This window comes from Antechinus flavipes, chromosome 3 (assembly GCF_016432865.1).
Source record: "Antechinus flavipes isolate AdamAnt ecotype Samford, QLD, Australia chromosome 3, AdamAnt_v2, whole genome shotgun sequence".
Classification (NCBI taxonomy): domain Eukaryota; kingdom Metazoa; phylum Chordata; class Mammalia; order Dasyuromorphia; family Dasyuridae; genus Antechinus; species Antechinus flavipes.
This window is the reverse complement of record NC_067400.1, coordinates 623,602,655-623,618,397: the sequence shown is the minus strand read 5'-3', so window position 1 is coordinate 623,618,397 and position 15,743 is coordinate 623,602,655. Positions and strand designations below refer to the sequence as shown.

Genomic DNA, 15,743 nt, shown 5'->3' with positions numbered 1-15,743 from the left:
CCGACCTCCCACAGAGACCCCTGAGGCTACCCAGAGGAGACCCCCCTTTCTCCCCCCTCCTAGGTCTGGCCTGGGGGAGGGCACAGAGCAGCAGCCGGCCCCTCCCCTCTCCTCTGGCTTGAGAGAGGGAAGCACCAGCTTTGTCTGGGCTCCTGAGCCCCGAGCTGAACCTCCCGCCTCCACTCTGGCCCAAGATGGGACTTGACTGAGGCAGCTGGAGGTGCAGAGTCTGGAACCCTGGCCTGGAGTCAGGAAGGTCCTGAGTTCAAATCCAGCCTCAGACACTTTCCAGCAAGATGATCTTGTGTTAGTCACTTCCTCTGTGTTTGCCTCAGTTCCCACTCCTCCCTCTGCCCCCCCCCCATCAGTCAGAGTTATCATGGAACAGTAATGTAAAGGGCTTGGCACACAGTAGGTGCTGCATAAATGCTGACTCCCTTCCCCCACTTCTAGCCCCGGAGGGAGAGCAGAGGCAGGGACAAGGGAAAGGACAGAAGGGCAGGGTCAGAGGGCAGCTCGGGACCAGGCTGGGCTGGGGAGGAGCTCAGGGGCTGCTGGGACCCCGCGCCAGCCCTGCCCGAGGGAAGGAGTGACCGGGACTTCCTCACCCGTGACCACCAGCTCCAGGGGGTCACTGAGCTCTGACCAGTTGGACGCTGTTCTGTAGCGGCAGGAGTAGTTCCCTATGTGATTCAGTGTCATCCATGGGATGGAAAACTCGACCTCAACTTCCTGTGACAGCTCGGAGTCGATACGTTGGAATCCAGATCCCAGATATTTCACCAGAAAGTATTCAGCAGCCCCCGGTGACCCCCGGCACCTGAAGGTCACCCTTCTCCCGAGGGGCACCAGGGACCCATTCTCTGCCCTGAGAGAGGGTCTGGGGAGCTCGTCTGCAAGGGAATGAGAGGTGTCAGCTCCGGGGGATCCCCCTGTCTATGCTCCCCCGAACTGGGTCCCCCCTTCAAGCCCTGCCAGTCCAGCCCAGACCCCCCACCTCCCTCTCCTGGGGAGCTGTCTGCTCTGGGGGGGGGAAGGGGAGGAAGAGAGGAAGGAGTGGGTAGGGACTCACCTTCCTGCGCTCTCGTCCTGTGGCCCAGACACAGCCCTGGCAGAGAGGACCCTGATTACTGTTGGTCAGTCCCCACTCCCTCCTCCCCTTCTCCCCCCACTCCCCGAGCTTCCAGCTCCTCTCCCCCTCTCCCCCATCTTGCTGGCTGATCTCCAGCTTATCAGCCCTCTTCTCCCCCATACACGGGGGTGGGGCCTGTGGGACCTGGGGCTCTATAATGTCCCCTCCATCGTGGGGGCTTCTTGGGACTCACCGAGGCACAGCAGGGCAGAGAGGGCTGGGCTCATGGTGGTCCCAGTGGGAGGGGGGCTGCTGGCTGACCCGGACTGAGGCACAGGACGGGAGCAGGGCTGGCTCTGCTCTGAGGTTCCCAAGCTTCCCCTTCCTCTTTGTGGGTGCTGCCTCCTTGCTGGCCCCACGCTGTGGGGGAGGGGTGGGGGCAGTCACCTTGTGACAGATGGAGCAATTCTTGCTAATTCAGGCCCCAGAACCCAGGAAAGATCCTTGGGGAAGCGTGAGGTGTCAGCCTCCCCAAACCCCCCCAAATGGCAGGCGTTGGGCTCCTTGGGGTCTGTGAATCTGACCCTGGGGACCAGGTCCTGACTTCAGCCTGAACCTGCCCCCAGCCCTGGCTCTCTGAGACTGGGCCCAATCCCAACCCAGCAGAGCCTTCTCAGGTGCTGGTCACTAAGGGGTTAAAGCTAAACCTCCAGATAAGGGGCTGCTCCCTTAGGGCCCCGGGGCGTCTGTTCTGAATTTTCCCCAAGAACCTTATTGTCTCCAGCCCATCCTCGGGCCGGCCTGGGCCTCTGCCTTCTGGGGATGGGAGGCCTGGGACTCCCCGCTGGCCCCAGACTGGAGGGTTAAGTCCCGGGACAGGAAGCCTCCTTTTGGGGTGTATGGGGCGCTCAGGGAGAAGCTGCTCCTCCAGTGTGGGGGCTGCTCATCTACCCTTGGGGTTCTCAAGTCAGACAATTCTGTGGCTCCAGGAAGCTGTGGCGCCCCCTGTGGCTGCTGGACTGTGCGATTGGACCCCAAACTTATTGGGACTCAGGGCGAGGTTTGCAAGGTGCCTCAAAACTATTGGAGCCTTAGCCCTTTTTCAAAGCCAGAGGCAAAGATTTTGGGACACTGCTGGGAGGAGACTCATTTCCCAAAGGGACTTTTAGCCATTAACAGGGAGGAAGACAAAGGTTAAGTTCCTTAGAGGAAGCGGCCATTAAGAAGGGCAAGGATGCCCAAGGCAGGCGAGGGGCCTGGAGGGTTTGTGCCCCACATAATGGGGGCGTTTCTGATGAGGCCTCGGAGAAGGGGGGACAAGTAGGTTCTTTTATGGGGGAAAACGAGCTCAGAGGTTGCCATGGTAACCTGGCCATCTGATCTGCTACAGGATCTGGGCCCAGGAGAATCTTGTCAATGCAAGGAAGTGGAGAAGCCCCAAAGCCCCACTCAAGAAGCAAAGGTCCATCTAAGGGGTCAGTGCTTCTCCCTGCGTGTCTCAGGCAGTGCCTTGGACGGCAGTTCAGGCCTCTCCCCGGGAGCCCCCCAGCTCCCAAACACCTGGCCTCCCTTTGCTGGGGTCCCTTTCGCCCCCTCATGGCCACATCTGGCAAAACCTTTCTGGCAGCGGCCTAAGCCCGGTTGAGGGTAACCACTGGTGCTGGAGGGGGATCCCTGGCAGAGAAGAAGCCAACTTTCCATGGCAGAATGGGAGGGTGAGCACAACTTGTTCCTAAGGGCCTGAAGGAGGCAGGAGGCGGCTCCGTGGGAGCTTAGAGCTGGGTCAGACCCGGAAGGTGCCATGGGCTCCATTTAGTTATTCTTAAAAGTCTCCCATGACTCACACATGTTGGAGATTCTGTTTAATGACTTTTATGTTTAAACTCACCTGGTGCGAAGGATCAATCATCAAACGGAAGAGGGGACCCCCAAATCCTGGAAATCCTTAAAGGAGAAAATCTCCTTCCACTCTGCCTCAGTGAGGGGCCCCGCCCCAAGGACAAACAGTTCCATCCTTGTTATCTGGGTGGAGTCGGCTCAGTCCTGAAACTCATTGAATTCAGTTCAAATTTCAGCTCAAAGCTGAAACCCAGCCAGGAGCCAACCTGGAACTCCCCCCATGACCCCCCTTCAGCTTATAGCCAAAGGCCCCTATTATAAAAGAGTCAAATTAAAACCCTCCCTTTGCAGAGGTTCCAAGTATGCCAGCCATGCCATGCTTGGCGTGCCAAGGACCTCTGCCCACTGGAATATTCTTTCCAGTGCCATCCTCTCTTTACCTTCACCTATTTCCTTAACTAGACTTTAGGTTAACTAGCTTTAACCTAACTTCCAATCCCCATAATAAACCTCTTTTATCAATCTAGGTTTTTGGGTCTATGAATTCCTCTATAGGGAGCCTCTGCCCCACCAGAAGGGAGTCCTCCAAACTCTCTACTCTTGTGCCAAATCCTGAGGGGTTTCAGGGGAACCAAACCTTTCCATTTGATTCCCTGAACCCTGAACCTGCCACTAGACCTTATTTAACTCTCTGACCACCAGAAACCTTAATTTCTTTTGGGTTCCCCAAATCTAAACCTCATCAACACCAGCTTGGGGATTCTTAGTGAACACGTTCCTTGTTGGGAAACTATAAATCCTAAACAGTCTCAGTTCTCGGGGCTGATGACCCTGCTCACCCTGATGGTTCCTAGAAACCTGGCAAGCTCACAAATGAAGGGGAGTCCACAGAGACCCAGGCAGGGGGCTGAGCTTGCTGTTTCCCACCCCTGCTGTTCTTAGCACTTTGCTGGGCTGTGCTGTTTGATAGCCCCCCCCCCCACTCTGTGAAGGGGAAAAAGAGTGCTGCACTCCCTCATTCTTTTTTTTTTAATTTTTATTTAATAATTACTTTATATTGACAGAATCCATGCCAGGGTAATTTTTTTTTTACAACATTATCCTTTGCACTCGTTTCTGTTCCAATTTTTTTCCCCTCCCTCCCTCCACCCCCTCCCCTAGATGGCAAGCAGTCCTTTATATGTTGGATATGTTGCAGTATATCCTAGATACAATATATGTTTGCAGAACCGAACAGTTCTCTTGTTGCATAGGGAGAATTGGATTCAGAAGGTATAAATAACCCGGGAAGAAAAACAAAAATGCAGATAGTTCACATTCGTGTCCCAGTGTTCTTTCTTTGGATGTAGCTGCTTTTGTCCGTCATTTATCAATTGAGACTCAGGTCTCTTTGTCAAAGAAATCCACTTCCATCAAAATATGTCCTCATACAATATCGTTGTCGAAGTGTATAATGATCTCCTGGTTCTGCTCATCTCACTTAGCATCAGTCCATGTAGGTCTCTCCAAGCCTCTCTGTATTCATCCTGCTGGTCATTCCTTACAGAACAATAATATTCCATAACGTTCATATACCACAATTTACTCAACCATTCTCCTATTGATGGGCATCCATTCATTTTCCAGCTTCTAGCCACTACAAACAGGGCTGCTACAAACATTTTGGCACATACAGGTCCCTTTCCCTTCTTTAGTATTTCTTTGGGATATAAGCCCAATAGAAACACTGCTGGATCAAAGGGTATGCACAATTTGATAATTTTTTGGGCATAATTCCAGATTGCTCTCCAGAATGGTTGGATTCGTTCACAACTCTACCAACAATGCATCAGTGTCCCAGGTTTCCCGCATCCCCTCCAACATTCATCATTATTTTTTCCTGTCATTTTAGCCAATCTGACAGGTGTGTAGTGGTATCTCAGAGTTGTCTTAATTTGCATTTCTCTGATCAATAATGATTTGGAACACTCTTTCATGTGAGTGGTAATAGTTTCAATTTCATCTTCTGAAAATTGTCTGTTCATATCCTTTGACCATTTATCAATTGGAGAATGGCTTGATTTCTTATAAATTAGAGTCAATCCTCTATGTGTTTTGGAAATGAGGCCTTTATCAGAACCTTTAACTGTGAAGATGTTTTCCCAGTTTGTTGCTTCCCTTCTAATCTTGTTTGCATTAGTTTTGTTTGTACAAAGGCTTTTTAATTTGATGTAATCAAAATTTTCTATTTTGTGATCAGTAATGGTCTCTAGTTCATCTTTGGTTACAAATTTCTTTCTCCTCCACAAGTCTGAGAGATAAACTATTCTATGTTCCTCTAATTTATTTATAATCTCGTTCTTTATGCCTAGGTCATGGACCCATTTTGATCTTATCTTGGTATATGGTGTTAAGTGTGGGTCCATGCCTAATTTCTGCCATACTAATTTCCAATTATCCCAGCAGTTTTTATCAAATAATGAATTCTTTTCCCAGAAGTTAGGGGCTTTGGGTTTGTCAAACACTAGATTGCTATAGTTGACTATTCTGTCTTGTGAACCTAGCCTTTTCCACTGATGCACTAATCTATTTCTTAGCCAATACCAGATGGTTTTGGTGACTGCTGCTTTATAATATAATTTTAGATCAGGTACAGCTAGGCCACCTTCATTTGATTTTTTTTTCATTAATTCCTTTGAGATTCTCGACTTCTTATTGTTCCATATGAATTTTGTTGTTATTTTTTCTAGATCATTAAAATATTTTCTTGGAAGTCTGATTGGTATAGCACTAAATAAATAGATTAGTTTAGGGGCACTCCCTCATTCTTGAAGGTTAGTTGATGAGGCTTCTTTCAGCTCCTCCCTCATGCTCCACACACAGTAATGACTAGTTTTCGGTTTACCGTGATGATAACTCCACAAAGCTTAGTTAACAGCTTTAGAATGTTCCCAATTGCCAGAGAGCCTTAGTTGTGGTTTCCTCTTAATTTTCTAGTAAAGGTGAAAATAACTAACTCCCTAAATTCTGCAGCGGGTGAGCAGAGAGCAGAGCTCCTAATAAGCCCTGCAGGTTTGACACACTCTGTGCAGCTGAGGACTGATGTGCGGCAGGCTGACTACTTCTCTGCAACCAAGGCAGAGGATGGGACATGTTGACCTTTTAGACTAAGCAAGAGCTGCTAGCACATGGATGGACTAGATCTGGGAGTCGCCTGGGTGACCATGTAAGCATCGGGAAAGCATGTTTGCCCGAAATTCAGTATAACTTTGGCGATGAATGCCTGGAACAGCAACAAGGCCCCAGAAATAGACAATTTGGGATTATTTTGTGGTGCACAGATTACTGTGGGTAGTTACTATTTGATATTAATGTCTGGGTACAATGTAACAACATCATATCTTTTATGTAATTTAGAAACACCCGGTGTTACTGCAACACGAGCAGAAAGAGCGTTTAAACCCTGGCTCTCAGATCAATGAAGAAACTTGGAAATTCCATAATCAGAGTCCCCCGTGACCGTTCAGGAAGGCCTTCCTCTGACCAATTTAGGGCATTTCTCTCCATTGCTGAGTTACTGACTTAATCATCAGCCAATCAAATTCAGAACTCAAAAGAATATCAGTTACGGTCCCAAGAGATTTTATCTCCAGTAACAAATTCTAATCGCTGCTAAGGGCTAGTAACATTATTTTAAAAAGTTTACCAGACTTATACACGGAGGAGTGTTGGAGTCCAACTCCAGTCAATAACTGAGAGTGTGAATGAATATCCAGGGTCAAGTGGAAGATGTGCTTTGCCATCTCTATTTATTAATGTGAGTGCCAGGGTTATTATGCTTTTAGGCTAGTGTTACGATATTGTAGCTATCTTCAGGTGACATCATCTACCTCCCAGGATTAATGGACAATCCGTCTTCCTGGATTTAAGGTATTTTGTTTGCAGCCCCAGCTTGAGGAGAAATAAGCAAACGTGCCCGCTGTTCGACTGGGGCTAGTCCTGGGAATGGTTTCCTATCATTCTGAGTGATATTCAGACTCCCAATGTCTGTCCTTCCTGCTGACCTAAAGTCAGAGGTTTATCTGCTGAACGGTGATGAAGTGCAACCTTTGGAGTCATACAATTTTGTTCTCATGGGACCCAATTGTCCATAATTAAAGCATCTACCAGAGTTTGAAAAATCTGTAGATAGGGAATTTAGCGCAGCCATTTGAAAGGTAGAAGTCCGAATATTTGGACGCCTTTGACTCATTTCTACTCAGATTATTTTCAGTTTCCCCAGCTAATGCTTTCTTATAAATCAGCCTTGGCTTTTCTTTTTTTAAAATTTTTTTGCTGAGGCAATTGGGATTAGGTGACTTCCCCAGGGTCAAACAACCAGGAAGTGTTAAGTGTCTGGGGCCAGATTTGAACTCAGGTCCTCCTGACTTCAGGGCTGGGCCTTTATCTACTGCACCACTAGCTGCCCTAAATGTCCTCTTCATTCCAACAGGCTCAAGCTTTCTTATGTTCTCCTTTAGCCTGTCCAAAAAGGTAGAACGAGCTTCCTCCTTTTCTTGTTTAATCCTTGTCACCTTATTTATTTTTTGGTTTTTAGTGACAGCTTTCCTAATGCCCTGCACTATCATCTCACAAAGTTCCCTCATATTCTTTCTATACACTAGATAATTATGGTCCCAATTAGGGTCTGTCAATGGGAACTTCTCCTCTGCCCTTGACTCTCTCCAACAGATAACATGCCAGACCTTCATCGCTGCCCTTTGGATTTGATCTTGTCCTTCTCCTGTAAATATCTACTATTGCTACCAGTTCTTCCCTAGTAAATAAGTTTGGACCCAGAAGCTGGTTAAATTGTTCATCTACCCCAGAGGAATCCTCAATCAGTTTCTTCATGTCCCTTTTGAAATTCCCAATCTCTAAACTGCTGAGGGAAATGCTTACATTTCTGATGAGCCCTCGGAGAAGTGGGGAGAAGTAGGTACAATTGTACAATTGTAATCCCATTCTCTCAGAGGAGGAGTCAACCTTTGGGTTCATACCTTTAAGAGATCATATATAAGAAGCTCTTAGAGCCTCAGTCAAGAGTCAGTGGAATAAATCAGTTTAGGAGATTGAGAGCCAGAATTAAGCTGGGAGATTTCAGAGCCAGATTCAGAAAGAGCTGGAGGCTGAAGCTGAAGCTGGCAGAGGCAAAGGACTAGCCACAAGAGCTCTCGGAAGCAAAGAAAGCTTAACTGGGCTATGTTGGAAGAGACAATAAAGGACTGGATTTTAACTCCTGGCTGCATATGAGGTGATTATTATTTTGAACTGAAACTAAGGCTGCCTCTAGAAGCTCCCCAGGAAACTGGCTCCCAGAGAACGATTATATATATATTTTTTAATATTTTATTTTATCTTATGATAACTTTATATTGACAGAACCCATGCCAGGGTAATTTTTTCCAACATCCCTTGCACTCGCTTCTGTTCCAATTTTTCCCCTCCCTCCCTCCACCCCCTCCCCTAGATGGCAAGCAGTCCTATATATGTTAGATATGTTGCAGTATATCCTAGATACAATCTATGTGTGCAGAACCAAACAGTTCTCTTGTTGCACAGGGAGAATTGGATTCAGAAGGTAGAAATAACCCGGGAAGAAAAACAAAAATGCAAATAGTTCATATTCGTTTCCCAGTGTTCTTTCTTTGGGTGTAGCTGCTGCTGTCCATCATTTATCAATTGAAACTGAGTTAGGTCTCTGTGTCAAAGAAATCCACTTCCATCAGAATACATTCTCATACAATATCATTGTTGAAGTGTATAATGATCTCCTGGTTCTGCTCACTTCACTCAGCATCAGTTCATGTAAGTCTCTCCAAGCTTCTCTGTATTCTTCCTGCTGGTCATTTCTTACAGAACAATAATATTCCATAACATTCATATACCACAATTTACCCAGCCATTCTCCAATGGATGGGCATCCATTCATTTTCCAGTTTCTAGCCACTACAAACAGGGCTGCCACAAACATTTTGGCACATACAGGTCCCTTTCCCTTCTTTAGTATTTCTTGGGGATATAAGCCCAATAGAAACACTGCTGGATCAAAGTGTACGCAGAGTTTGATACCTTTTTGGGCATAATTCCAGATTGCTCTCCAGAATGGTTGGATTCGTTCACAACTCCACCAACGATGCATCAGTGTCTCAGTTTTCCCGCATTCCCTCCAACATTCATCATTACTTTTTCCTGTTATCTTAGCCAATCTGACAGGTGTGTAGTGGTATCTCAGAGTTGTCTTAATTTGCATTTCTCTGATCAATAATGATCTGGAACACTCTTTCATACGAGTGGTAATAGTTTCAATTTCATCATCTGAGAATTGTCTGTTCATATCCTTTGACCATTTCTCAATTGGAGAATGGCTTGATTTCTTATAAATTTGAGTCAGGAGAACGATTATATTTTAGAGAAAAGAAGAGAACACCACACTGGAGGAACCCTCCTTGGTGGTAATTGTTTAGTGATAGTACTGTGAGGGGAATGGGAAGCTCTCCTGGTGTTTAAATAGTCGCTTTAGTTCTCACAGGAGAGAAGCCTGCAGTGATGTGGTGGACTCCCTCAGGTTGGCTGGGTCTCTCCCACCCTCGGCCCCCTCAAGGGTCATGGAAGGATGGACCAGCTGCAAGGAATGAGGAGGGGGAAGGACAAGAAGCAGATCCGAGGGAGGAGGAAAGGATTTCTCCCATTCCTTTTTTTCTCTTTCTTTTCCAAAAATTGTCCCACCTGTGGTAGACAATGAGCAGCACTGTAAGGAATGAGGAGGGGAAGGGCAAGGAGTGGGGGAAGAGGAATGTCCTCCACTCTCCCTGACTCCCCATTTAAAAAAATTATATTTATTAATAGAATTAAACCATATAACATTTCACATTAAAAACTTAATAGGTGTTCTTTGCTACGATCTCATTTTATATAATTTGGAAATGAGTTAACAAGAAGTTTTTAAAATGTCACTTTTATTTTACTTTTGTGTTATTTGTTGTTATTCAATTAACAATATTTATGATTTATGCTCTCGCTCTTTTCCCATCCTATCAAGAGAAATAGGGAAAAACAAAATCAGCAAATACAGTCACTGGCCATGTCCAAAAATGTATGTCTTTTGCTTAACACTTGGTGCTTCTTTACTGCCCCCACCTCCCTCCCTCTCTCTCTCTCTCTCTCTCTCTCTCTCTCTCTCTCTCTCTCACACACACACACACACACACACACACACACTCTTATATTTGTGTGTATACAAATGCACGTGTATAGGAATATATACGTACATCAAAGTGTTTTTTTTTTTAATTGAACAAAAAAATCTTTCCATCCTTCACCATCAAACTAGCCACCAAGCAAAATAATCATGCAGAGTAAAGCAATTAATTCCCATAGTGGCCATATCCAAAAGTCAGGCTTATTCTGAGTCTATTGCCTCTCAGTCAAGAGGTGAGCAGCACATTTCATCAATGGTTCTGGAGTGACGGATGGTCATTGGGCTAATTAGAATCTTAAGTCTTTCAAACTTGTCTTATCACTTGATGATGCTGTTGTATTACTTGTTCTTCTGTTTCTGGTGATTTCGATCTGCACCAATTCATACACGTCTTCCTAGCTTTCTCTGATATTAACTGTTATCATTTTTTGAGATGCAAAAATATCCCATTACATTCATTTATTACAATTTATTATTCAGCCACTTCCCAAATAAAGGGCACTCTTTTTGTTCAGTTCCTTTTAAGTACAAAAAGGGATGAGCATAATATATATACCACAGGGTTAACAGACATGCACCGACTCCCCATTTGTTCCCTTCTCTGCCTTTGGCAGCCAGAGGCAGGCACAGGCACTCTCCTTCTGTCAATTTGGTTCCTTACTGTTTACACATATATTCAAAGTTGGGCAAACTTGATCTTCAGAAGATAGATTTCTTGGTCAGAAGCTCCTTTGAGCACCATCTAGAGGGATTTGAGGAAAGGGGCTCTGGCCATTTAACTCTAAGTTTTTCCATCCCAGATCCTAATTCCACTCAGGAGCAAAGAACGAATTTATTCCTTTTTATTTTATTTTATAATAACTTCATATTGACAGAATCCATGCCAGTGTCATTTTTTTATACAATATTATCCCTTGCACTCGCTTCTGTTCCAATTTTTCCCCTCCCTTCCTCCATGTGGGTATGCCTGCAAAAATCCTGTTTCTATAGGTAGACAGGCATTTTTTTTTTCAAAAGTGAAATTAATTGGTTCCAAATTGATCATTATATATTCCAAGTCACCATCTTTGTTTTCTAATGACTCCTGACTCTCTGTTACTTTGTTTCTGGGACTACTGTGTTCTGTTATGTTCTGTAATGTGCTTGCTTTTGTGCCTAGTGCTTCATAGAAAGAGTCTTCTCTGTTTTCTAAAGCTCTGTTCACAGAAGTTCCACAGTTCATTGTCTGATCATTGATCCCATTTTCAGAGACTGCTCCTGAGTTAACAAGTTTCTGTAAAATTTCATTTTCATCAGCAATAGAAGGTTCTCTAGTTTGGGTATTTGCATTACTAGAAAGCACAACATTAGGTGTCTCTATATTACTTGTAATTCCTGTTCCACTCTTTTTCTAATTACCTCATTAGAAGAACAGATAGTACTCTGGAATTCTGGGGCATCTTGATGGTCTTCTCCTGCTAAAGCAGCTCTCTCTTCCAAGCCACTTGTAGATGGCTTGATGTTGGTGCAAGCCAATAATATTCCAGTGGTAGAATTACTTGAATTCCAATTGGACTCCAATGGAGATTCTACAGAATGTCATTTCATACCTAGACATTCTTTACCGACTTCACTGAAATCCAAGGGATCCAAAGTACTATTTATAGAAACATATTTTGCTGGATTGCTATACTCTACTACTTTTTGAGCTGAGGGTATGACTTTATTTTGATTGCTATAAAACAGGGCTACCCACATATGAGTATGGGATGCAGCCAAAGTGGTAATAAGGGGAAATTTCATATCTCTAGAGGCCTATTTGTATAAAATAGAGAAAGAGAAGGTCAATGAATTGGTCTTGCAACTAAAAATGCTAGAAAAGGAACAAATTAAAAACCCCCAGTCAAACACTAAACTTGAAATTCTAAAAAATAAAAGGAGAGATCAATAAAATTGAAAGTAAAAAAAAAACTGTTGAATTAATTAATAAAACTAAGAGTTGGTTCTATGAAAAAACCAACAAAATAGACAAACCCTTAGTAAATCTGATTAAAAAAAGGAAAGAGGAAAATCAAATTGTTAGTCTTAAAAATGAAAAGGGACAACTCGCCACTAACGAAGAGGAAATTAGAGCAACAATTAGGAGTTACTTTGCCCAACTTTACGCCAATATATTCGACAACTTAAATGAAATAGAAGAATACCTCCCAAAATATAGCTTGCCCAAACTAACAGAGGAAGAAGTAAATATCCTAAACAGTCCCATCTCAGAAAAAGAAATAGAACAAACTATCAATCAACTCCCTAAGAAAAAATCCCCAGGACCAGATGGATTTACATGTGAATTCTATCAAACATTTAAAGAACAATTAACTCCAATGCTAAATAAACTATTTGAAAAAATAGGGATTGAAGGAGTCCTACCAAACTCTTTTTATGATACAGACATGGTACTGATACCTAAACCAGGTAGGTTGAAAACAGAGAAAGAAAATTATAGACCAATCTCCCTAATGAATATTGATGCTAAAATCTTAAATAAAATATTGGCAAAAAGATTACAGAAAATCATCCCCAGGATAATACACTATGACCAAGTAGGATTTATACCAGGAATGCAGGGCTGGTTCAATATTTGGAAAACTATTAGCATAATTGACTATATCAATAATCAACCAAACAAAAACCATATGATCATCTCAATAGATGCAGAAAAAGCATTTGATAAAATCCAACATCCATTCCTAATAAAAACACTTGAGAGCATAGGAATAAATGGACTTTTCTTTAAAATAGTCAGGAGCATATATTTAAAACCGTCAGTAAGCATCATATGCAATGGGGAAAAACTGGAATCTTTCCCAGTAAGAGCTGGATTGAAGCAAGGTTGCCCACTATCACCATTATTATTCAATATCATATTAGAAACACTAGCCTCGGCAATAAGAGTCGAGAAAGAGATTAAAGGAATTAGAGTAGGCAATGAGGAAACCAAACTATCACTCTTTGCAAATGATATGATGGTATACCTAGAGAACCCCAGAGATTCTACTAAAAAGCTATTAGAAATAATTCATAAGTTTAGCAAAGTAGCTGGCTACAAAATAAATCCCCACAAATCCTCAGCATTTTTATACATCACCAACAAAATCCAACAGCAAGAGATACAAAGAGAAATTCCATTCAAAATAACTGTTGATACCATAAAATAGTTGGGAATCTATCTACCAAAGGAAAGTCAGGAATTATATGAGCAAAATTACAAAAAAAGTTTCCACACAAATAAAGTCAGACTTAAATAATTGGAAAAATATTAAGTGCTCTTGGATTGGCCGAGCGAATATAATAAAGATGACAATACTCCCTAAACTAGTCTATTTATTTAGTGCTATACCAATCAGACTTCCAAGAAAATATTTTAATGATCTAGAAAAAATAATAACAAAATTCATATGGAACAATAAAAAGTCGAGAATCTCAAGGGAATTAATGAAAAAAAAATCAAATGAAGGTGGCCTAGCTGTACCTGATCTAAAATTATATTATAAAGCAGCAGTCACCAAAACCATTTGGTATTGGCTAAAAAATAGATTAGTGGATCAGTGGAAAAGGCTAGGTTCACAAGACAGAATAGTCAACTATAGCAATCTAGTGTTTGACAAACCCAAAGCCCCTAACTTCTGGGAAAAGAATTCATTATTTGATAAAAACTGCTGGGATAATTGGAAATTAGTATGGCAGAAATTAGGCATGGACCCACACTTAACACCATACACCAAGATAAGATCAAAATGGGTCTATGACCTAGGCATAAAGAACGAGATTATAAATAAATTAGAGGAACATAGAATAGTTTATCTCTCAGACTTGTGGAGGAGAAAGAAATTTGTGTCCAAAGATGAGCTAGAGACCATTACTGATCACAAAATAGAAAATTTTGATTACATCAAATTAAAAAGCCTTTGTACAAATAAAACTAATGCAAACAAGATTAGAAGGGAAGCAACAAACTGGGAAAACATTTTCACAGTTAAAGGTTCTGATAAAGGCCTCATTTCCAAAATATATAGAGAACTGACTCAAATTTATAAGAAATCAAGCCGTTCTCCAATTGATAAATGGTCAAAGGATATGAACAGACAATTTTCAGAGGATGAAATTGAAACTATTACCACTCATATGAAAGAGTGTTCCAAATCATTATTGATCAGAGAAATGCAAATTAAGACAACTCTGAGATACCACTACACACCTGTCAGATGGGCTAAGATGACAGGAAAAAATAATGATGAATGTTGGAGGGGATGCGGGAAACCTGGGACACTAATGCATTGTTGGTGGAGTTGTGAACGAATCCAACCGTTCTGGAGAGCAATCTGGAATTATGCCCAAAAAACTATCAAATTGTGCATACCCTTTGATCCAGCAGTGTTTCTATTGGGCTTATATCCCAAAGAAATACTAAAGAAGGGAAAGGGACCTGTATGTGCCAAAATGTTTGTAGCAGCCCTGTTTGTAGTGGCTAGAAACTGGAAAATGAATGGATGCCCATCCATTGGAGAATGTTTGGGTAAATTGTGGTATATGAATGTTATGGAATATTATTGTTCTGTAAGAAATGACCAGCAGGATGAATACAGAGAGGACTGGCGAGACTTACATGAACTGATGTTAAGTGAAATGAGCAGAACCAGGAGATCATTATACACTTCGACAACGATATTGTATGAGGACATATTTTGATGGAAGTGGATTTCTTTGACAAAGAGACCTGAGTCTCAATTGATAAATGATGGACAAAAGCAGCTACATCCAAAGAAAGAACACTGGGAAACGGATGTGAACTATCTGCATTTTTGTTTTTCTTCCCGCGTTATTTATACCTTCTGAATCCAATTCTCCCTATGCAACAAGAGAACTGTTCGGTTCTGCAAACATATATTGTATCTAGGATATACTGCAACATATCCAACATATAAAGGACTGCTTGCCATCTAGGGGAGGGGGCGGAGGGAGGGAGGGAGGGAGGGAGGGAGGGAAAAAAATCGGAACAGAAACGAGTGTCAATATAAAGTAATTATTAAATAAATATTAAATTTAAAAAATGATCTAGAAAAAATAATAACAAAATTCATATGGAACAATAAAAAGTCCAGAATCTCAAGGGAATTAATGAAAAAAATCAAATGAAGGTGGCCTAGCTGTACCTGATCTAAAATTATATTATAAAGCAGCAGTCACCAAAACCATTTGGTATTGGCTAAGAAATAGATTAGTGCATCAGTGGAAAAGGTTAGGTTCACAAGACAGAATAGTCAACTATAGCAATCTAGTCTTTCACAAACCCAAAGATCCTAACTTTTGGGATAAGAACGAATTTATTCCTTCTGTGTTTTTTGGAGATGAATGGGATAAACTCAGTGAAGACATTTCATGGGAATGTGGCCTTCACCTATGCCCTAAGTGTGACCTGAGACTTTGCAATAACAGGTTGAGGTATAGCTGGAAGCTGCAGGTGTTCAAGTGTCTTAGATGAACATTTCCCTCCCTGTTCCCCAACCTCTTAATTAGCATTTAAGCACCTAATGGTTAAAGAGTTTGTTATTTATTAGTAATCTTTTGTTCCTGGGATAG

At 42.6% G+C, this 15,743-nt stretch overlaps 1 protein-coding gene across 1 annotated transcript in view; it reads right to left on the bottom strand.

The window, feature by feature from the left end:
• Positions 1-1,441, bottom strand: part of LOC127557616 (leukocyte immunoglobulin-like receptor subfamily A member 6) — a 65,063-nt gene extending 63,622 nt beyond the window's left edge. The window contains exons 1-3 of the mRNA XM_051990926.1: positions 1,326-1,441; positions 1,073-1,108; positions 609-893 (exon numbers count right to left, since the gene is read on the bottom strand). Coding sequence (XP_051846886.1) covers positions 609-893; positions 1,073-1,108; positions 1,326-1,359 — 355 coding nt within the window. The 5' untranslated portion in view covers positions 1,360-1,441. The remainder of the gene's footprint in view (positions 1-608; positions 894-1,072; positions 1,109-1,325) is intronic.
• Positions 1,442-15,743: the final 14,302 nt, after the last annotated feature.